Source organism: Poecile atricapillus, chromosome 3 (genome assembly GCF_030490865.1).
Source record: "Poecile atricapillus isolate bPoeAtr1 chromosome 3, bPoeAtr1.hap1, whole genome shotgun sequence".
Lineage (NCBI taxonomy): Eukaryota > Metazoa > Chordata > Aves > Passeriformes > Paridae > Poecile > Poecile atricapillus.
In genome coordinates, this window is record NC_081251.1 from 68,305,997 (window position 1) to 68,330,330 (window position 24,334).

The 24,334-nt window shown below is 36.9% G+C and overlaps 1 protein-coding gene across 4 annotated transcripts in view; it reads left to right on the plus strand.

The window, feature by feature from the left end:
* RGS7 (regulator of G protein signaling 7) overlaps positions 1 to 24,334 on the plus strand; it is a 266,876-nt gene that overhangs the window by 187,597 nt on the left and 54,945 nt on the right. For all 4 annotated transcript variants that reach the window (XM_058835396.1, XM_058835399.1, XM_058835398.1 and 1 more), the window contains 4 exons: positions 8,850 to 8,901; positions 20,704 to 20,768; positions 22,476 to 22,552; positions 22,691 to 22,772. In XM_058835396.1, coding sequence (XP_058691379.1) covers positions 8,850 to 8,901; positions 20,704 to 20,768; positions 22,476 to 22,552; positions 22,691 to 22,772 — 276 coding nt within the window. The remainder of the gene's footprint in view (positions 1 to 8,849; positions 8,902 to 20,703; positions 20,769 to 22,475; positions 22,553 to 22,690; positions 22,773 to 24,334) is intronic.

Here is a 24,334-nt window from a genome sequence, read left to right on the forward strand (position 1 = left end):
CTAAACTTCTAACTAAAAGATTGTTTAAATAAGAAGCCATCAAGAATGAAATAATGCTGAAATTGTGATGTTTCAAATGCAGAATAAAACTACAGATTGGAGACCAGTCATAGTTTCAAACATTGTATTATATTTATCTCTGTACAATACTTCCATCGATATCTTGGCTTAAGTCCTACAGACCTATGCCAGGGAATAGAAAGACTTGTAATATTTGTATAAATCAAAATCTTAGCATGAACGTAGTTAAATATGCACAGCATAGTCTGGCAAAGAAGAGAATTGTTATTGCATACATGCAAACAGTATTATCCTGTTTTCATATTTAGGTCTTGTGAGTCAGACTGCAAAAAAGTTATTCTTCAGCAGAACAGAAAGTTAGATGTGTACATGGGTAATACTAAGAGCAAGCATTCCAAGCCACCTCTCCTAGATCCACAGTTATCTTTGATCCTGGAGAGAGTATTTGAAGGAAAAGGGTTTTTTTAAGTTCATGAGGCTTCATTCTCCTCAGTGCTCAGTATAAAGAGGAGAGATGGCACATGATTGAAGGGGCTTGCTGATGTGCTTATGAGGTAAGTGGAAAGGAATCATGGAGTGGTTGAGGCTCCAGTTCTTGGCTTGGTATCTGAATAAGCAGTGTCCAGAAGGACAAAATATACAAGGACTTAATTTTGTAGAGAACGGTACTTAATTACAGGAGTGCTAGCTGTTGAATTCTGCACAGCTGCTGGCCTGCCTCCATTTCTAGCACAAGAAATAAGCACCTGTGCTGGCATGATAGTCTGACTGAAGGAAAGTACAGACTAGAATTAGCTTCACTGTGGACCACTGGGAGTACTGCAGATACTCTGCTGTGAGCTCTCCTCAGAGCGGTCCATAGCCTATATGTTTGGACACAAAGCTTCAGTGAGGGCTAGACTGTAAAATCTTCTCAGCTTATTTACATAAGTTAAGGGTTTGGCGCCTATTTGACAAATGCATATGAAATAGGAAGCTTTAATCAAGTGTTGCTCGGTCTGTATCTGCGGTGTTTGGCTTGTTTGCTTTTCTGTGGTACCTTTTGCATTGCTATTCCTATGCCAACAATGTGACTTTGCTGTTGTGACAGTGAAACTTAAGCTGCTAATGCATAGGATGAGAAAAAATTCATAGTTGTGACATACTGTTAACTGGAGTTATAACAGCAAAATTTTTGTGGTAACATCTCCACGTTCCCCACCAAAATAAGGCTAGTATAAAATCTGTTACTGAACTGTTAAATTAGAAGATGAAGAGAACATATTCAAGGGGGAGGAAAGTTTGACTGAAAATGTGTGAATTTTGCACTAGAATAGACATTCAGGTTCTTTGCAAATAGTACCCTCTTAGTACTGGACAGGATTCACAAATTTGTGGTGATTTTGATGATAGGAGAAAACCATGCACCTGCCAGCACTGAAAAGTTCAGAAGCCACGCCTGCAGAGAAGTCTTTGCAATACAAAGACCTAACCTACAAAAAACAGACTAGCTATAGTAATGGTCTCCGTGTGCTTGGTGTTTTGCTTTCCAAAGGGTGACACATTCCCTCCTGACAGTAAAATTATCTCTAGCTTGTTTTAAACCACCTTCTGTTGTATAGAAATAGCTAAAAGCAGTGGAGATTGTGCTTCATCTGGACAAATGCCCTTTTATGGGCAAAAATTGTATTTTTTCAGTTATTACTCTTGCAATCAGGAGGCAAGAGTATAGTTACATCAGCTTTTTTAAATAATGTGGAATAAAAAAAAAATCTGGATCATTCAGTGACCTACTCAGGTGTTAATTAGTTTAGTTCCTGTGATATCAATTTAATTCAAAGGAGATGAATCTAAATATTAATTGCCTTATTAAGTGAGGATTTTTTTTATTAGTCTCAATAAGAAAAAGCAGAAACAGCTGTGTTGCCTTTTCCTGGTAATTTAAACCTGTGACCAAAAAAGGAGCTGAATATTTACTCACCTCTTCCTCTCCCTGAGAGCAAATAAATATCAGAGGCCCAAATAAGAAAAGCAAGCTGCATCTTAGAAAGCATATCTTCCCTGGACCAGAGATTACTCATGGAGATGTTTCATTTATGTCCACCCAAACGATAATATCCAGCTTGGTGAGGAATGCCTGACTTGCCCTCTCAGCTAGTAAGCTTCTGTAATATCATCCTGCAGAAAAATACGCTCATTTCCTCTACAAGTTTCCCAGATTTCCCAGTATCTTTTGGTTGTAAACAAACTCCTAGTATACCTGAGACTAGTGATAGTCACACTCCCATTTTTAAATGAAATTAATTCATGATTTAACATAAATTAATTTTCTGAGATGAGAGTTAGGTCTTGCTGTTGTTTTGTAACTTCTAAGATGAAAGGCACAAATATCTGAGAAAAAGTGTGAAAACAGGAACAGTTTCTTGTGAAAGCATGAGTCTGGTGAAAATAGCAGCAAAATTCATGTACCTTGGAAAGACGAAGGTGTGGACTTTGATGTCTTCTGTTCTGCCACTGGGAACACTTTCTTGACAAATGCATTTAACCTCTCTGGTGTTGTTTTGCCTAAATTGGGGTTGAAATTATACAGCAATCACAGTAAGGATCTTGAAATATCTATGTTGCAAAGTAGTTTTGAGTGTGAAGTGTTGTGGGCACCTCGTGTCTCGGGTGGAATTACTTTGCTTTACACATCTCTTTGAGTCAGCCTTACTGAGCCAGCTTCTTCTTGGCTCATTCTGGACTGACCTCTGGCCATTCTGAAGGCTGAGTCTGTAGCTGAATATCAGAGCTCTTCAGCTGCTCTCCAGAGCCTTTCTGGATCATCTACTGTGCCTTGAGGGAAGGATCTTAGTTGAAGCCAGGTTTTAGAACTTAAAAAGAAGCAACTTATATTATGTAGCATTTGGCAGATTTTCTTTGTCAGTTGCAGGTGTGATAACTAACTCATTGTCTTTTCAGTTCAGGCTTGGCATATACAGGCTCCATTAAGGTTTCTGAGGGAAAAAGATTTTAAGTCCACATGTCTTTCTGACTGCCCTATCAGTGCCACTTTTGATTTTTTTAGCTCCTTACTCAGACACATGTTTCTCCACACTGTTTTCCGTGCTCATCCTCTTTTCAGTTAGAAAAAATGAGTCACAAAGCCAAAGTCTTGTTTCCAAATTCCTCAACCTCTTTTTAATTATTCTGATCATAGAGCACTACTTGCTTCCTGTATGGGCTTGACAGTACTAGACTAGCAATCTTACCTTTTTACTTTACCAAGAAATTATTTTTGTCAAACAAATGTAAAACACAATGACAGTGAAATCTGCCGTCCATCATGCAAAGCAATTGAGATTTTGTATAACTACTTTTTAGCAAAGGCTTGAATTCTGCTGTTTATAAAGACTCCCTGGTGCCTGAGAGAAGAATAGCAGTAATATGCAAAGGTTTATAAGTGATATGAATACTCCTCTCCCATCCAAGTAATTGGATTTTAAAAAATATTGTGGAGTGGGACAAAGCAGCTTCGGAGACAACAACTCTTTTCTTACTACTATCAACAAGAGGTAGATGAAAGATGCTTAGTGATTTCCCCTCCTTGGTCATACAGTTTAATTCATAGAAATTAATCATATATTGTAAAAGCTGATGGGCAACACTGATTTTTACAAGTGGCTGTTCCATTAGCTCAGATATTATTATTGATTAATTTTGAGGTAAAACCAAAGCAGATCTATTTACTTTATCACTAGATACCTTAGAATGCATAGCACTCACTGCTGCTGGTTTATTTATTGAGGAATATGTGCTATATTACAGGATTTTGTTTTATATGACTTTATTACAGGAGAATTATGGATTTATGTGGTTAGGTTTAATGATATTAATGTATAACACAAGAGAGCCAGTATGTGTTTGTGTGTGCAAAACCAGTTTTCTGGGTAAAGGGCATAAAGTTCCTGTAACTGTTTTGTTCTGGAGGCTTAAATGTACCTGCAATCACATCTGCAGTGCTAGGTAAGCCTTATTTCTCTAGTTCCTGACTTGTTCTGGCTGCCAAGTCAAATTAAACCTACAATTAAACAAAGTGCCTCAAAAGCATAGTGATAAAAACTGGCAGCATTATTTCTGCCTGGGCTGATAAACAGTCCTTGACTTTCCCATAACCACTCTACCACCCACCTTCCTTCAGCTGTAAGTGGGATGTCATGGCAAAATGACAAACGTTCCTTCTTTAATACCTCTTCATGATGAACTGCTTCACATTTCCTTCTGGGGAAAAGTAAAATTCTTAAGTATGATAATCCCTTCAGGTTTTCTACAGTCATGGAAGATAACCAAACCACATCAGTATTTCATAATCTTCTCTTTGAAAATGGTGGTGGTGTGGTACATGTTATACCACATCCATAACTCTCCTGGGTGAAACCTTCATTTAGGAGCTTCTAGATCATGAATCCAGGCACACAGATGGTGTAATATTTGTATACAGGAATATATATAGGAATGAATATATTGCAAGGAATGCTATAATTCTTCTACAGTGTATTTGGACATGTGATTTGTAACAAATAGTTGAACCAAGCTTTGTTTGCATAGTCCAGCTATTTAAAAGGTAATTTATGTGAGCAGAGCCTCCCTGCATTGCTGTGGGATATTTGTAATAGATCAGATGAGAGCAGGCAGCTTTCTCCTTTGCACACGCCTCCTATTCTCATTCCATGAGACCAGGGATCTTCTTATCAGACTCTTCTTATTTCCTAATCCTTCTGTGTGGAACAAGGCAAATCTTTCTCCTGTAGTCTTCATGGATAACCTCTCTAGCAAATTCTTCTCTGAGACTGTTAAATATCTGGAGCGTGAAATTGTGTGGAGACTTTTGAAACAGAAATGGAAATGTTAAATCAGCACATGCATTATAGTCACATGTTGTGTGATTAAACTGTTTGATGTCTGTAATAAGGAACAAGGTAAGCTTCAGATTGAGACCAGAATTTTATGACTGTTAAAACCAAGCAATTAGACAAGAAAATGTGGAATATTCCTTTGGAAAAACATCAGACATTTTAACTACATGGATGTTTACTGTTGGTGCTTTTTGTCCATACAAACACAGAATTGCAAAAGTCCATTAATCAGAAACTGATTTCTATATTAGGTTTATTTTCAAAGCTTTTTTCTCAAAGGTTTTTTTACCTTGGTATTTTGGACTTTTTTTCTGTTTAAATCTTAGTCTGTCCCTTATCCCTATTTTTTGCCTGCTTTTAGGAGAGTTTTCCTTATCTCTGCACACAACAATGCCATTTCCTGCTTTGAAAGTGAATAATAGATATCTACTCTTCGAATACAACTTCATCAGCAGCTGTAGGTAGCTGCCTTTGAGAACATATCTTAGGGTGATACCATAAGTCTTCACTTGCTGCTAAGAAAGTAGGACTTTGCCTTGGTCAAAATACATAGCATCTAATGTTTATTTCTCCTCTAGTAGGGGTTTTACACTGTCAGTGACCAAATGTGTTTTTGAAAAATTCAAATATTAGTAACCTTTAGGTTTCAAAGATTGGAAACATATAGTGTATTGCAGCTGTTCAATCTAGAGAGTAGATGTAGAAACATTATAAAAGAGAAAATTTAAGCTTTTTACCTTTTCTGGAAATACATTTCTTCCCTTTGCTGTTATCTTTTGAAGCTCCTCTGCTTTATACGTTTTTTTTTAAAATAACTGTCCATGTTTCAAAGGTTACTTGAATGAATTTGTTTTTCATGTGTAAATTACCCTTCAGGTAACTTGCATCCCTTTAAACATCATGCAGAAAATTTAGTACTTTTGATAATGCTTACTAGTTAGATAGTAATTGTTACAGAGTACTGGGGATAGAAGGAGAAAGAAATACCAGAGAAAGAATTCCATCATAGTATTTACACATGCATATAAATCACAGTCCTGAGGAACCGGGAGTCATTCTTTAGCTTGGCGAGGCTTTTTTGCTTTTTCGGAAATAAACACAATTTACCTATGTGAAAACACAAGAAATCCTTAAGCTTTCTGTGCTGAATTTCATCAGCTTTCTAACCTGAACTGTCTGACCTCATAAAAACATTTCCCTCCCTGAATTTTTTTTTTTGCCCCGTGCTTTGCCCTGTAGCCTTATCTCCGTGTCCAAATTAATTTTGGGCATGTTGGCAGAGCTGATTGCAGGCAGAATTGAACTTTGTTCCCTCTGGGAGCCAGCTGGCTGGAGGCCAGCTCTAGCCACGTTGCAGTGCCTGAGCGGATGAGCTGCGCTTCTCAGCGAGTCCCATTAAACGCATCCGAGCGCCAGGCAGGCAGGGTCATGGCCTGCAGTTCAGAGGCAGCTTGTGCCTGCCCAGCTCAGAGCATCGGCGAGGAGACCTCACGCCTCTGTGACATTCCCTTTATCTGCCCACTGTCTCCCTCCTTCTGCAGACTCAAACAAGGGAGGCATTTAATAATCTTCTGTACTTCTCTGTACTAGCTGTTATTTGAACCCCTTTCTCATATTGTAATGGTCGCCTTTTACTGGGGTTTCTTTTTGGCTTACCTTATCACACATAGTTGAAACCTTTTAATATGGCTCATCATGTGCTTTGCTAATTAAAACTCATGTTCTGTTTTAACTTTTCTGCTTTTATCTCCCTGGCTCAGGGAGGCTTACACTCATCCTTAGTAGGCAGTGAATTATTTTCTGCTTTTTTCCTCAATCTCTTCTTCGCATTTGGGTTGCACCTTTTTATCCTTCAGAAAAGCCTTGGTCATCTCTGCCTCCTAGCAGGCTAAAGTGACAACGTTTCACAACACTGAAGATCCTGTCCCTTTTCCCATATTGTGTGCAGTGCCCACGCTGCCTTCACCACCAAAATGCAAGTTTCAGTAAAAGTTAAATATGTTATTTCAACTAAATACTGAAAACAGTACTCTGGCCACACACAGCTTTTCATTTATGTATGAAACAAGAGAGTCCTCCTCTAGCATCGCTAACATAGTTGTGAATATATAGTATTTGTTCATAGCCTGTTGTGAAATGAGAGCTGAAAACAAGGTTTGTGATTTTTCTCTAAATCAGAAGGTTAAATTTGTTTTTAATCTCATCTGGGATTGGAGAATCTGCAGTTTGTCAAGAGAAATCCTAAGTATGCACAAGGAGCTTTAATATGGACTTTGCAGCAAGTGTGCCCACAACTGCAAGAGTTTCAGCTGGAGTGCTGCCTGAGCAGATATGGTTTCTATGTATTTAGTAACCCTCACTGCATACTTTTTTCAGAAGCTCAGCTTGAACCTGTAAACAGAGGTTAACCTTCCTTTTAGCAGAGAAATTATGTAGCTGTGCTTTTCTTCTTGGGCCTCTCTGGATATACATCTTGTGCCTCTAAAGAAGGACTGTTCCCACTTCTTGAGTTTGTAAGCTGTATATTTCAATGACAGTGACTTTTTGCTTTATACGGATCGCACTATAAAGTTTAATAGTTGCTTCTCCAAAATGTGCTGAGTACTGCATTCATTTTTTAGGGGTTAATCTTCTTTTTATTTGTGCTTATATGTGCTTCTGCTGGTCAATTTTATTTCAGTGGCACTGTGAAGGAATGGTTGATTGGAGAACTACTTATTGTTGCTGCCTTAAAAAGTAAAAAAGAGCCTGCAAGAAACACATCTTAGCCTTTGAAGGTAGCTTGTGATAGTTCCTTTTTTTATCCTTTAGCTCCTTGCTGTTGCTTGATAAATAGCAAGCAAGAAGCAAGAAAATTGCTTCTATTAAATTTGATGTGTCAATGTTACAATACCAAGAGATTTTTCACGATATATATTTAGTTTGACAATTGGTGTGAATGTGTCACCCTTCAGCCCTGTTGGATTCCAGATTAATATTAAAACAATTTTGAAGTGGGCAGCAAAGAGGTTTCCATTTTTGCAGCTGGGAGATTTTTGAGAAAAAAAACAAGAAATAGAGAGTAGAGCAGAAGGTTTTCCTGAAGAACCACCTGGGTTTTGAAATACCACTCAAACCACTTCACACATTTAATGAGTTTCATTCAACTGCTCAAATATTATATAATTCTCTGTATCTTTGTGTATGTATTTATATATGGATCAGTCACTCAATCACAGAATATTCTGAGTTGGAAGGAACTCACAGGGATTATCGAGTACAACTCTTGAGTGAATGGCCTGTATGAGGATTATGTGCTCTGTAAAAAAACTATAATAATATCAATTTTAACCAAAAGTTGCTGTTTTAAAAATGAAGTAATTAGTATGTAATTTTGTAAAAATGTCTATGCAGTCACATTCTCCATTTGTTAGAAGTGAATTATTTTAACAATACATGTAGCACAGTCTTAATAAGTATAGTGCTGAAGTAGGTTTTGGTACTTTATTGTCTTTCCCTTAAAAAAAAAAATCACGTTTTAAATCACAACCAGTAGACAATTATTAAAAAGTAAACTTTGATGACTTTGTGAAAACAGGATGATTTTGTGGCATTTTTAAACAAATAACACCTAGGAAAGATAATTGAATATTAACCTGTGAATGAAAACTCTCCAAAATCAAGAACTGAATGAACTTCAAAGCATCTTCTGTCTGTATAACTCTAAACCCGATTCTCCAGGACATGTGAGAGATGGATTTCTAGGGAAGATGTAAACAGATATATTTATTTGTACATAAATGGATGTATACATGTAATTTTCTGTTTTGATGCCTATTTCAAAAATGTCAAGTTAACAGTATAATAGATCTACAAAAAAATATAAATTTATTCTGAAAACCAGTAACAATCCAAGGACTGTATAATGCTTGCATTGTCTAACTTCAGTTTCCTACTTCTTTGTTTTCTCTATAGACACCCTATTTTTGGCCATCAAATTGTTGGGAGCCAGAAAACACAGACTATGGTCAGTGTAGAAATATTTTCTATTTCTTTTGGAAATTATGCATTATATTAATGAATGCATCATTGTGATGTCTTGTTTCACCATCCCACTGTTTAAAACATAATCACATGCCGTGTAATTCCTGTGCAAGAGCTGCTGATACTGAAATTAATGTGTTGCTACCTTTTTCAAAGTTTCTGAGAAGCTTATCAAAGTTATATTTTGGAGTATATCTGAGGAAAAAAAGGAAAAAAAAACAAGTCCCAAAATTCAAGACTCATCAAAACCTACCTTGCCATTTGTATCCTCTGTTTGCTCCAGCAAGTGTAATTATTTACAGAGAGAATCTCAGTGAAGCAGAGGAGACTTTATTGATGGTTGTGCAATGGTTATTATCAGATTGAGACCCAAAGATGTACCTAGTTTAGAACTCTTATTTCTAATATACACCATGTGGAAAATTACTTATGATGAAGACTATGTAGTTCTAATATGAACTGTATTAGAAAATACAGTTTATTGTTTATTTGCCTGTCTTGGGTGTTTATAAATAAATTACACATTTTAATTACTGAGGTGTGATTGGACAGCAAAAGCTGAAGATAACAGGTAGCAATGTATTAGGAAAAAATATTATTAAAAATGGCAACAAAATTAGGTTCCTCTGTACATCGAATAGTGACCTAATTTTTAAAGAAAGTGGATCTGTAAGCAGCCTCCTGTTCATTCTAATCCAAACTGTAAGTACTGACGACCAGGTCACTTATTTAGATAACTGAGCATGTACATCATAGGTTATGTTTTTAAAACTTCAGGCCATGAATATATCTTTTTACAGCTTTTCAGAAACTTAGGTGAGTGTTCACTTGTAATTTGGATTCTATGCCCTTGGGAGCTGAAGGCTTTGGGGATGGATGGTTCCAGTAAATGCTTCTTTCCTATTTTGAGCAGACACAGTTTAATTTCAAATACATTGCCAGATAAAGTATTTTTAAGTTGAGACTCTCAGCAGAGCTGAGTGTCTGCAAGGTACAGTTTGAAAATGTGACATTTTCCTCATCCTACAGGAGTATTAAAATGTTCAGTTTTTTACTGATATTTGAAGATGTCCAGTAAATAGATATTGAAAGTTCCCAAGGAGGAGGGATTCTGACCACAAGTGTGTGCTTAGCCATTCCACACGAGGAACTTGGTCACTGAAGGAAAAATTGTTGATTTACCATTTATTACTTCATTACAGTCCCCTAATATGTTAAAGATCAGCAAGTAATTAACTATGGTTTAAGAGACATTGAGTTGTTCATCTGTAATGTGTATCACATTACTGGTGTGGTTTTAATAAATGAATTAACATATGTGAATTTGAGATCAGGCTGAGAAAGTTTCTATTAATATCCTTTAGTCTAAAGTAGGAGATAATAACTTTCCTGTCACAGCTGATCGCTGGATTGGTCAATTAATTATAAACCTTAGTCAGTAAATAGAAATCTTGTATAATGTGTCCAGGTCTGCATGCCAGGAATACAGAATTAAACTTGGAATCAGTGTCTTCATCATGCAGGGAGGTGCTTTTGTTGAACAGTAAATGTACTCTTTTGAGAGCTTTTGAGATTTAAATATGTTTCAGTTGCTGAGTTAAGCTTTTTGGTTGCAGAGGGGAGAAAGAAAGGGAGCAAATCTCCAAGCCTGCTATTTCACTGCTCCTTCCATGTCATGAGCCAAAAGTGCAATCCTGTATGAAACAGACCCACAGCTTCCCCATTCAACAGGGCCAGAGCATCGTACAGGAGCTACCAAAGGTGACTATGTGTCACCAGAACTGGATAATGCCAGAGCATTTGCAGGAAAGTAAACTTCTAAGAAATCTTTTCAATACTGTTCTTATTAGGTTAGCATCATCCGAGTCCCAGAAATTAGCATTTCCCTTGTAAACAGTGGTGATCAGAGGAACACAGGGAAATCAAAATAGCTAATCAAAATATTTAAGGAACCAAAATCAATCTAAAGTAGGTTTGAAACATTTTGAGAATATTAAAGGATAAATATCACCTCAGGTATACACCAAATAGGTTCTTCAAGCTTTCATGGTAATTGTCCTGGAAAACATAGTACATAGAATATATGTTTTTACAGATACGCAAATGCATTTCATTCTTATCACACATTATGGTGCTGTGTAGTGCTACCAATTTCATGAACTTGTCCTGAACAAGCTTGAAACTGTGCCCTCTAAAATTAATGACTGTGGCAGGCATTAGAAATCTCTCAAGACCAGCAAAAAGTAAACTGTAATCTTCCTTGATCAAAGTTACTAACAAGGCAAATCACTTTCTTTGCGATTAACCTAATTTTACAAGGCATTGGAAGTACTCTAGGATTTTATTTTAATTTAAAAATTAATCCTAACCATTCATCTTTACTCATCCATAACTGGGCTACTATCCAGAATGTAGCACTCTGCCAGGAAAATAATTTATCTTAGAGAAGAAATTAAATGAGATTGAGATACTGTGTGTTAGTTTATTACCAGAACTAAGAAACAAATAATCCTGACATATTTGTATAACATGTTAATATCTTCTCTAAATATAATTTGATCTATATGAGCTTGTAATAGCAAATATTTGCCTTAAAAAATATTCTCCTGTAGAAAGTATAACTGAAAAAGACATACAAACAGAATCTTCCAATATGTCAAAAAAACCCGGACACATTCTCATAATAAAGCTGTAGTGCACAGCTATGACATGGTGGCAAAAATAGGACTTGGATTAATTTAATTTTCGTCAGAATGGAAAATAGCGTTTTGATTGTAATTTCCAAAATACTGACTGTGATCATTCTGAGGTTACTGAGAAACTGCTAATTTTCATAAAGTGCTGAAAATCTCCTTTTTCTTAAAAATCATGCTTTAAGTGTTGTCAAGAGAGATTCCTCAAATTGCAAATAATTTTTACAAAGGCAGGTCCTTAAGTCCCATCTGTTGAAGTCCCATTTTAGTGCCATATGTCTTGGAGTCCACCCAGGCAGGACATGTTGTTCTTTGTAGAATCCCATTGGTTTTTGTGTGATTATGTTAGTGAAAATAAGTAATAATAATAACAAATATTATTAAGGCTGGTCTAGTTCAAATAACTTTGCTTTTTCCTGTGAGTTAAGTCATGTTCCTGAATTATGAGTAGGTTTTGTGACAAATAGAATTGGATCTCAGTTCAGAAAAACTGGCTCTTGAAATGAGCACAGCTAGTGGCTGAGCATGTGACCTGCTTGTAGTTACCTTCTCTTTTCCTACAGATATAATTTTGTAACTGATGGATTTAGATTTTTCCTTCCATATTGTAAACAGCCTCCCTATTTAACTAATTCTTAATGTCATTAAGAATTAGTTAAATATGGAGGCTAATTAAGACAATTGCATCCCAGAAAGGGGAAATATAATGCTACATATCCAATCATTATTCCATGTGAATTTGGTCACAGTTCTAATGGAACCTGTCAGGTTCTCTTGGAGATTTAGTGACTCACAGCTGTTGCAAATTTGAGGCATTTAGTCTATCACTCCTCTTTTTTGAATAAGTAAAAATTATGAAATTTTAGGGAAAAAATCAATTCACAAAGAAATAGCAATTATTTGCTTTTTTCCTTTTTTTTATTCTTTAGGCTTAATTTTACATATTTGTGAAAATGTAAAAGGCTTACAAGAATTACAAACATATAAAATAAGAAGAATTAGTAATTTTTACTCATTTTCTCTAGTGAACTTTTGCTGATAGTTAGATTCAGTAGTTATCTGTGACATATCAGACTTTTTCTTACAGCTAAATGCATATTAAAAAAAGAAATCTGCTCAAAGGAGAGAAAGAATAAAATTTAGAAAGCGCCAGTCACAGTCTTTAGGAGGTTTGGACAAGCTAGAAGACAAAAAGTCAACTGCATCTATATAGTTGCAACAGGATGTTGTTTGAGCATTGTATTTTTTTGTGTGTGTGCTTTTCTCTCAAATGAGTTAAAAATGGAGGACTGCAGAATGTTGGTAAGTTATAGAGAACACAGTAAATAAGTGATAATGCAACATGCGTTAAAGAGCACTTGACCATGTGATCTTCAAATTATACTAAATGAGATTAGTTTTCTCTGTATTAAAAGTAAATTCTTAAATTCTATTGCTGTGAAGGACAAGTTTTGAAAATACAACATATTTTCAGTAGCCTTCCAGGTAAAGTAATGTATTAAAAAGGCAGTGTCCTAGGAAATTAGAGCAGTCTTGGAGCTTGGGGTAACTCAATTAATTACTCCCTTTAAAAGTGTAAGATACTTGTCTGGATAAATGCTGCAGTTCTTTAGATAGTCATCACTTCCTTATCTATCCTGTGTTACAGTAAAATGAGCTAGCCATTTGCTTCGGCTGCGTCAAAGCTGTTTCATTGTTGTTCCCCAGCATTTTTAAGAAAGTACAAGTCTTTCCTTATTAAATTTACTTGTTAATCAGCTAACAAGTCAGTCTGAACAACATTTCCTTCCTAATGATACTTTCTTATCACTTAAAAGTAAATTGAGAGAGGCTTCTCTATGTTCTCTCTCTGCTGCTCTGTTCGGAACATGAGCCATTTCCCCTGGCTCATTTCCCTTTTCTCTCCCAAACCCACCATAATGCTAAAAAGCACATAGTGCACAGAAAGTAACTACAGTCATATATCATATTTTTCACATACTGAAAATTTTCCAATGATTTTCTATTTAGAGTCTCTTGCCTACTTATTTTACATGCTTAGCTTCAAATTCCTCTATGAAAATTTGAGTAGTCCAGGAATTTTCTCTCTCATTTGTCTTATTGTACCCTTTACCATAGAGTGACTGCTTGGAAGGAGAACTGTGTGGAGAATGCTTTATATATTTTCTTTGCCCAAATGCACAAGAAAGATTTCCTTGGCAACAGTTTATTAGTAAGCAATTTGTATTTGAGAAATACTGACCCCTATTGCTTACCTGAACTCTGCTGGAACACTGCATGTTCTCAGCATCTCTGGAAATCAATCCATATCTATGAGTCAATAGGTTGAGGCAAAACTGGTAGCAGAGAAGCATTTTTGATACAAATTGCTATATATATTTATATATTGTATATATATAATATATATTTGCTAAAATTCATGCCATGAGAATTTACAAAGAATGTGTGAATAGTTTCTAGAGAGCTTTGCCATTCTATAATCTCAAATCCTGATTCTCTTCCCATTTTTTCAACAGCTAATGTCAAAATATGTCAGCAATGACTCCTGCAAGCAATTCTTCTAAGTCCTTAATACAGATCCCTCTGTTAAGGACCTATCTCTCAAAATTTTCTGGATTTCTAGGTGGAGAAAGAAACAGACTTTTCATACCAGAACTCAAGTAACATACTAAACTGTTTCTAAGACTGGGTTGTGACTCCTTTAGTGAATGACTTGCCTTTAGGAAGCTACATATACAGAATGTATTGACTAAAATCTTGCTGACAAGACTAAGTGAGGAGTACAGTCCACCAAGAAAAACGGCCTCTCAAGAAAAATGTGACTGGTGTCAGTGCTTGCTATGCATAGAATTTGATCTGGGTAGAACCAAATAAAATGAGCTTTAGGGAAGACCCTTATATTAGCAGATGGATGGAAGAGGTGACCTACAGTATTTTTTCCCACTCTGAATTCATATACCATTATATATTTCTCTGCAGAGATACATTATCCACTCACTAGAAGATACCTCTGTCATATAAATGATTAAATGAAAGTCTCACTTCAAACAAACATGGCCTGAATTTTGTTCTGATGCTTGCTAATTCTGCATTGATAAATCACTGCAATGAGGGCTCTGTAACCAGGAGGCATTTCCTGATAATGCTTTCAAATCATCTCACCAATTTAGAGTTTTGTGCTTACCTTTTACCTTATGGAAAGTTATTCTTTCCATAAAAGTATAACTTATTCCCATAATATGAGGAGCATGGAAAATGTGTTTGGCCTATACATGTGTATGCACACACAAGAAAGGGTAACTGATCTAAGTACATATTTCTGCAGTTCTGTTTTAAAAGCATTGATAATGTGCATCCAGGTCCCCTATAAATAAAAATAAAATTTCTTATCAGAATTCCAACGTTCATAAACAAAACTTGGAGTTTTCTGAATTGCTTTCAAGTTACTCTGTTGAGTAAACTAAATGAGTTTCATAGAATATTGTGAGTTGGAAGGGAATCACAGAGAACGTTGGAGTCCAGCTCCTGGCCCTGCACAGGGCACCCCAAGAATCACACCACATGCCTGAGAGTATTGTTCAAACACTGCTTGAACTCTGACAGTCTTGGTGCTGTTCCAGTACCTAACAACCCCTGGGTGAAGAACCTTTTCCTGATATCCAACCTAAACGTCCCCTGTCACAACTTCAGGCCTTGTCACTGGTCACTACAGAGAGATCAGTGCCTGCCCCTCCTCTTCCCCTGACAATTAAGCTGCATACTGCAATGAGATCTCCCCTAAGTCTTCTCTTTCCTAGGCTGAAAAGCCCCTACTCATATGACTTCCCTCATCCCGTCAACACGAGAGACACAGATTAGAAAGGTGTGGAGGAATGCTCCACTTTCATGCCTTTTCCTGCACTGTCCCTGGAGCTGTAGGCTTTCTAATTCTCTGAAAATTTAACCATTATGGCAAATTGAAAGCATTATGATAATATCAAGAAGCATGAAATGATTCAATGGATATAACTTTAAATTGTATTTGACAATTGAATATTCTCCATCTGATCCTACAGTTCATGTAACTTGGGTGACCTTTCTCCCATACTCATTTTTGTCACCCTGCAGGATTTTCCAAGGCCATCATCATCTGGGGACTTCTTTATGTTGAAGATGAATTTATCTTTTTCTAATTCTTGATCTCTTTGGCAGTTTGAAATTTGGTTTCTTTCTTGACCTTTGTTTTTGTAAGAAGGTCCTCTGCTTGTGTAAACCTATAATCAAATTGCTTTACTGAGGTGTTATAGGAAAGAACAGGATCAAAGAGCAGAGAAGGGGAGAAGTGTTTCATAACTTCGGGTTTTGATGATTTGGCAGTTTAATGTACATAAACCTGACCATGGTCTTCCTTATAACTTAATGTTATTAGCATTTACTTAAGAGTGTGGTTCTTTTATAGATACTCAGGGCTCTGTGGTGACCCATTTTTAAGACTAAGTGAAACTCAATAGCTGTTGCTAAGGGCAATTTTTTTTTTCTAATGACTAAGAGCAGAGGTGACCTAAAGATGGTATGAAATAGACCTAGAAATTCGAATGTTTAAATAAAAGGGTTCATTTCATGCTTTACATCCTGCAGTCATGTTTTGTGCCAGTTGTCCTGTAAATCTCTATCTGAAGCAGGCACTTGCATGTAGAGGAAGAACTGTCTGCCCACAGGAACTTCGAAACCCTTAGACCTTGCGGTATTTGCTATTTTCTTTGCTCTTCAGATACAGACTAGACTTATACACACTGACTCTAAAAACAGAATTTTGACTCAGGGAGTGCATAAATTTAACCTGGCTTCAGTGGACATAACGAGCTTTCACTGAAAGCGCACTCACCGTCTGGGTTGAGTCAAGCTGAGACACTGCTAGCGCTGGCACAATTGTGGAAGAAGTTTGTGTACATGGTGGTGGGTGTGTAATTGCCATAGTCTGTGGTCTTCAGAGGCCCAGTTGAACTTACACTGAATTTAGCTGTGGCTTTTTCTCCATTCTGGCAAAAGGGAAGATTTAGCCCCTGTTTAGCAACAATATAAAACTCCCCAGTGTGGGTTTTTGATGAAAGTTCTGGGTTTGGTTTGTCATGGTTTTTTTGAGTAAGTGTGTATACTATAATGTGTATTCAGTCCAGTTTTTTGAGTCTAGAATGAAACCTGTCATAATCTCTATGATCTTATCTAAAGAAAAGCTCCAGAGGTTTTTTAGGAGCTTTCAAGTGCAAGTGAACGGTCAAGAATAGGAAACACATGTAGCTAACCATGAAAATGTTTTCTTTGGGGGAGGGGGTTTAACAGTTTAAAAACTTGCAGGGAGAAAAATACAGGCATCCTCTCTATGTAACTCTGGCTTTGTAGTCTCACTTGAAACTGTCATATTGCACACATTTTGTGAATGCCTGAAAAGAATTTTCAAGACCTAGTAGGCTCTATTTACTGCACAGCTACTGAAATGTGTTTCAGTTTCATGGTTTGTTGTTCAAATACCCATTTATAAACATCACTGACCATCTTTCATTATGAAATGTTACAAATTAATATGGCCTTTAAAATTATTGGCGAATCTGTTCTCTCATGGTAATCAGTCACTTCTAAAGCACAAGTTATAGCATCTAATATATAATTCACTTTAGTAGAGGCAATTATGTTGATTGCAAAATCCATCGGAATACACTGGCTCTAAAAATAAGAGTGTATATGGCAGTCCATATTTAGCAAATTGAGGCTATTAATCAGACCCTGTTCCTTGCATATCATTCATCCCCATGGTAAGCATTTTTCAGCATCCTTGTCAGGGAGCGGCAATCAAGGGAAGGTAGGCAAGAACTAAGGTAGACAACAGTGCAGGCAGGAGCAAGGTAGCAGCATGGGTAGGCTACAGGGCTGTTTGAGATGTATCTACAACACAGCTCAACCCTGTGTCAGGGGGAGAAGCTAGGCTTGAGCAAAGCTCCTGGGCACAGGCCTGCTGGGTGGAATTACAGCTCCTTGGTATACTGAGGGCCCTGAGCAGGACCTTTGCGGGATGGATAAATAGGGAACTATATACAGAAATAGAGAGCTTTAGTTGGAGATCCTTCCTGCAGGCTGTACTGCTTGTGAAACTATAAAAACACTGTCAACACATGAGATTGGAAAAGCAGACACGGTAATTCACTGAAATTCTGGAAGATCCTGACTCTGCTTTGAGAGGAAAATTGATTGACATCCTCAAAGTCCAAATACTGGACAAGTACAGTTATTCATTTGTGATTTGGTGCAGAAAAGGAGCAGTGCCTGTGAAAGGTGGGAGTATCCATATGTCAAATCTCATTTTCCTAAAAGTCAGAAGAACAAAGCCTCATTACTCTATATCTTCAAATAATTGATTTTCACATTCTTGCTTTCCATCATGCTACTGAATTTTTTACAGATAAACCAAATAATATAATAGAGAGAGTGTAAACTGGGGAACACAAATTCCTGAGCTGCTGCCAGCTTTTCGTGGCAGTACAGTTAGGTCTTAAATAGAGGCTCAAACATGCACTTTTATAAGGATGTAATTGTTAGCACATAGCAGTAAATTGAGTCAGAGTAGGAATGTCCTCCAGCACTTTTTTCTACACTAGTGGATATGCTGTACTTCCCACAATAGTAATTCTTCCTTGGGCCTATTCTACCTTATTGACAGTGGCACATAGGTACATTTCTGTCATAAGGAATCCAAGCCACAGGTGTTATAACCATTAGGCTTCTCTGAAGGGGAAGGGATCTGAATATTTCAGTTTAAAAAAAAAGGATCTGTGGGATAAATATGATTTTTTTGAGTCTTGGCCAAGTTATGCTCATAATGAAAACCAAACACCTTTATATGGAGTCTTTACTCTGGATCGGGAGCAAAGAGGGTCATTAAAAGAACCCTGCAGGGAAAATAACTGCAGTAGAGTTACACAGTGAAGACACAGTATTAAATTAATAATGTGTCAAGCTAATTTGTTTCCTGGTGACTGGTGCTTGTTTCTCCAGTGTTGAAATCTCTGTTGTCTGAAGGTACTTTTTTTGATGAAACCTATCCTGACAGAAAGATGAGCAGTCAGTTATCACTGAAACAAGAATTTTTGTAGGGGGTAGCACAAAATATAATCCCAGAATCTGCCCACAATGGGACTCAAGAGAGAGCCAAACTAACTAAAAGTGCCTGTACTGGGACTATAAGAATGTGGTTTAAAAGTCTTGATCAAGTGCAGGAATAGGTAGCATTTTGTGTTTCTCTTCAGGTATTATTAAATTGCTAGACAAATTTTGACCCCTGGAATTCTCAGAACTGTCTACATCACATTTATATAAAGTGTGTATTTTATTGCTATTATTTACAAGGGGTTTAGGAATTTTTTTTCTCTTGATCGATATAATAACCAGTTTTGAAGGAAAGGAGGAAAAGGTTTCAAAGTAAAAGAAGCTAAATGGCAATGACTGTCTCTTTCCTCAAGAATCTCTTACCACATTACTGATTGTGAATGCAACCCTGGTACATAGGTCCAAAATTCATCCCCTCATCTTTTTGTGACATTTCAGCATGCATGCCAATGCATTAGTGTAAGTGTATAATAATATTAAAATTCATGAAAGCTATAGAAACTGTCTGCTGTGTGTGACATGGATATATATCTGTCTTTGTAGATTTTGTAGACACAGAAACTGCTTTGGAACCAGAGGGTATATGGGGGGACAGGGAATAGGGAAAGAGACCATGGCTTCTTATGAGAGTGGAAAGAGAAATATTATAAAAGAAAATAGACCAAATAACGCACTAAAACAATGCATTAAAATAGAACTTCATTTTACATCAAGGAACACCTTTCATTGGAGGTAGAAGTGCTTGTAATCAATTCAACTAAAAGAACATTCACTGGAGTGGGTTTGTATGCATTTGCAGGTGTCTTGTCAGGAATAAATATTTCCATGGAATCTTAAATTATATTTGGGTTGACCACCTTAATGCTCAAAGCTATATCTAAAATGAGCACCTACTTCTTCCTAGTTAGGAAGCATTAAGTTCCTGTGTGAAGTTATTTCCCAGAGAGGCTTTGCTCCTGTAGTAGACCAGCTGGCAGTCAGGGAGCAGAAACATTCCTAAGCACAACCAGTAACTATGGGCTCTTTTTGCTGACTGTAGAGACAACAGATAAGTTAAGGTTTTATTGCCTACACTGATCAAAAGATTCATCCATCTCATATGAGCAGTGCTCTGAAATAATGAAATGGGTAAATATTGCACAATTAGGAGTTGTGCTGCACTCATTGTCTGACTGGTGGGGGAAGCTGTAAAATATTCAGAGTCTGGAAAGTATTTGTTGCCAAATAAAGTCTATCGAAAATGTACTTCAGCATTTTATTACCAAAGATTCTCTTCTGTCTGAATGAAGTGGAAGAAGGACAGGTCTTCTGAAGGATTTTTTGATTCAGAAAATAAATGAAAGAATTTTTTTTTTTAATATGCAATAGATAACACTTCCCCCCTTCCCCCCCCCATATTTTGGTCTCACGTTATTTTCTTGTTTAAGTATTGGTTATAGCAGACTAATCTGTATGAGACATGAATTTTATCTGGAATTATATTTTAGCTGAAATCCTCTTAGGCTGAAAGTTTTTGTTTTCTAAATATAGAGTAAAAATAAATAAAAACATGTATTCATGTTCTTAAAAACCTGTTTGACTAATACAGCAGCAGCTCCTGCTAAAACTCTCATGCCTTATTATTTATACACAGTTTGAAAAATGTCTTTGCCATTTTTCTTTAATGTGCTAGTTCCCTGGCCATTAAAAAACCCTGACCTCAGGTACCTCATGAATTTTGCACGTGAAGTCTGTTGCATAAAGCAGATTTTATTATTATTTAATGAACCTCTGTATCTGATCCATCATTTCAGTTACAATACTGGTAGCATTGATCCCACGTTTAAAGATTTCTAGAACAAAGGGAGAAATCAAACCAAAAAAGCTAGCTTTAAACCAGACATGATGCTTTTATTTCTGCTCTGCCATGTTTGATGAGATAGTAGTAAATTCTGTGTTATTTTATTCTGTTCCAGCTGTTTACCTCTGCAAGCGGACAATGCAAAACAAAGCAAGGCTAGAACTAGCAGACTATGAAGCTGTAAGTACCTGGCAAAAACCACAAATTTCTCTGCTGGGCCTAGTAAGCCCATGAAATAATGTTGAGCATGAGAACTATGGGTATTATGTGTGAAAAGCTATTAGTTATCCAGTTCTTCCAGCTTGTGGGTCTAACACTGCTCAGTAGTCTTAAATGGTATTTGAGACATGATAGTGAAGGCTAACTGGACAAATGTTGAGATTACAACCCATCTCTAATCTTACTTTGTTCAGATCCTCATGCCAGGATCACAAATACCTTCACAAATCCCAGCCACACCATGAGTGTTTGGAAGCAGTTTTCAACACCATTTATGGTTTGAAAAAAGGATCCCTGAGAATATTTCCAAAAGCCCTTGATAGATGTGGAAATGTAAATCTCATTCTTTATAAGTGATGCTGACACTTGAGCCTTTTCCCATCAGCTAGATGAGAGGCAAAGAGGGTCAGACTAGAGGCATTCCTACTCCCCGACAGTTGTGCTGTGCCTTGGGCAAAGTAAGACAATTGGGACCAAGAAGAACCTGAAAAGGAGGGAGCTGGATTAGCTGATGAGGATGGCATTATATAAGGAGAGAGATGTCTTGAATTCTGACCCAAAAAGTTCCTGAATTTTTCATGAGCATGTCAACATAAAATTCATGAACAGCCTTGTCTCTGTGCTGAAAGCTGTCCAGCTGTGCTGCTGTGACCTGAGAGCAGGATAGTCAGCCAGACCTCTCAACACACCAGATACTCCAGCCACAGCACCATGCTGAGACACTGTATTGCTTCTTCTGGCACAAGCTTGTTTTTCAGTGTACTGCACTGTGGGATATGCATAATTTTATACTCACATGCCTTAGAAAACTCCCCTTCAGTGTACAATCCATGAGAGCCTTTTCTAGTATTGACAAGATCTCTAGAAAGTCTGCTCTTCTCTTTCTGTAGTCTTTATTTTTGGTAAACATGGCACAGAGATACATTTGCAATGCATAGAAATATAGTAAAATCAACACATTTTGGTTAAGAAGACTGCATACTGCTGCTGTTTAAGGTGGGAAGAGATTTAAAAAGGAGATGGTGTTGGAGACAGTGAAAATGTTCCATCATCAGTGGAAGAAAGAATTTTGCGATTATTTTATAAAATAAATCCTGTTATTATTAGTTGGCTGTAGAATAGATACATTTCCTGTACAGTATTGAAGAACTATACTCTGTATTTTTAAAAAAGAGGATAGCTGTGGAGGTTTGCTTATACTACAAAAAATGGCAGCCAACACTGTTCAGTGGAAACCATTTGCATAGATGACAGATGAGGAATTTTCACATGGATCATCCAATATGGAGATAACTGCTGTTATTTTTCGTTATTACATACTTTCAAAACAAGGATGTTTCTGTGTACTATTTCAAAATTGCTAAGATAGCACACAGTATATAAAAATGTTTCAGAAATCCCATGTTCTGCTGAAGGATGCATCTGTCCTTTTCATCAGAGTTTCAAAACTAAAATAGTCAAGGCGTTCAAAAGTATTGCATCTCATTTGGTGTCAAGAAAAAACTTTATATCAGATAAGTAAGGTCCATTTACACTGACACAACTATCATGGCTTGTATTACATCATGGTGAGGGTGAGGAGAGGAGAGGAGGGAAAGATAAAGCCAGAAGCTGTAAAAGAGTAAGTAACCTGCAATCTAACCCACTAAAATTGTGATGTATTTTCAGGAGAGTTTGGCCAGGCTACAGCGAGCTTTTGCTCGGAAATGGGAGTTTATTTTTATGCAAGCTGAAGCACAAGCAAAGTAAGTTCCTTTGGAGATGAGCAGTTTTCTTTTCGCATGTTTTTTGAAGGGGGTGGGGGAAAAGGGGTTGGACACATTTTATGTTTAAAACTACTGTCCTCAATGCTGTTTCTTTTAAATATCCTATGACATTGACAGGGTTGACAAGAAGAGAGACAAGATAGAGAGGAAGATTCTTGACAGTCAGGAGCGAGCATTTTGGGACGTGCACCGTCCAGTGGTGAGTGCTGGTGGGGCTGCTGGGTCCATGAGCCGGATTGCTGATAAATGTCAGCTTCTGTGGAGCATTGGGGTAGCCTGGAGACAAGAAAAGAGCAGTAGGGCAAGGGGTTAGGGCTTGATTCCCTCTTTTAAGGATCTACAGTTTATATGAATCTGATATTGTAGACTTCAGGTGTGTGTGCATTCAAAAGTTCATGATTTTTAGTGAATAGACGTGTTGTGCCTGGTTTCTTGAATCAGAAGGTACCTGTCTTTGACTATTATCATCTCAAAGGTTTCCTGGGGTATGAGTCACACAAACGAAATTATCAGCGTAACTAAAAATACCCTTAAATAACTCTGACTATTTTTCTTTTTTAGTCTGCTTTTTTGCTTGCTAAGCCTTTTAACTTCACTCTAGTTATGTTTCCAAGCTATTTCTGAAGTACATAAAGATATTGGCTTTCAGCTATGGGAGTCACACACTGTCTAAACAAGATTTTTCTGAGTTCTTTGTCAAAGTCCATCTGAAACAAAACTTTAAAAAATAAAATTTCTTACATACTCAATTGTGTTTGAGTTCTAGAATTGTGAAAAAGAATGTCAATTGTTACAATAATTCCAATTAAACTGTACTTTTTTTTTTTTCGTTACTACAGCTCAATATTGCTTCACCATACCTAGAGTTAAGCTTTTCTTTTCTGTTTATGCAGTTTGGTATCATTACCAGTGAAGTCACACATGAACTATATCTTCTGCTCTGACACTGGGGAAAGCTACTTTTAGTGGGGGAAGTAAAATTAGGTGATGACGTGTGTGGAAAAGTAGAATACAATGAGAAAGTTTAAATAAAAAATAAAAAACTTGAACATGGTCAATAGCATCAGTATTGGTGCGAAAGATTCCAACCACGGGAAATAGATGCAAAAAGACTGAGACATTATTGTCTAATCACTGACATCAAGGAAGGAGAACAGAAAGCAATTTTCCATCTGATGTAGATTGGAGCTAGATAGGGAATAAACACAAAGTATCTGTGGACCTGAGACCTGTGAAGGTGCAGAGAGCTTTTATATTTGCTACAGAAATGGATCTAAAGGTTTTGAATCTGAGAATGTTATTTTCAGGTTTGGAAGAGATGAATTGTGGAAACATCAAGAGAGTAAAAGGGACCAGAACAAGAGGAAATTGAATCTGATTAAGAGCTTTGGCTGAACTGTGGATAAATCTGCCTGGTCCAGCAGATGTTTTTAATCTCACTGTAAACATACCTAGGAAATATCAGAAGCAAAAGACTGGCTTACAGTCAGCAATGTCGGCTTCTGGCTTTAGAAGACATAAATGGAAGAATGGAGAAGTTCATACTTTGGCTACACTGTTACTCTCAAGAGTCATTGAAATAATTTTTTTTGAAAACACCATCATGAATTTACTGTCACAGTAAAAACCAGAAACTTCTTTTGAAAAGAACAAAAGATAAAACACAAACAGACTGAAAAGGGAAGGGTGATGGTAGAGCTAAATACAATTTGTAATAGATTTTCAAGCTGCCCAAAGGCCTCCCAAAAACTTATGAATGAC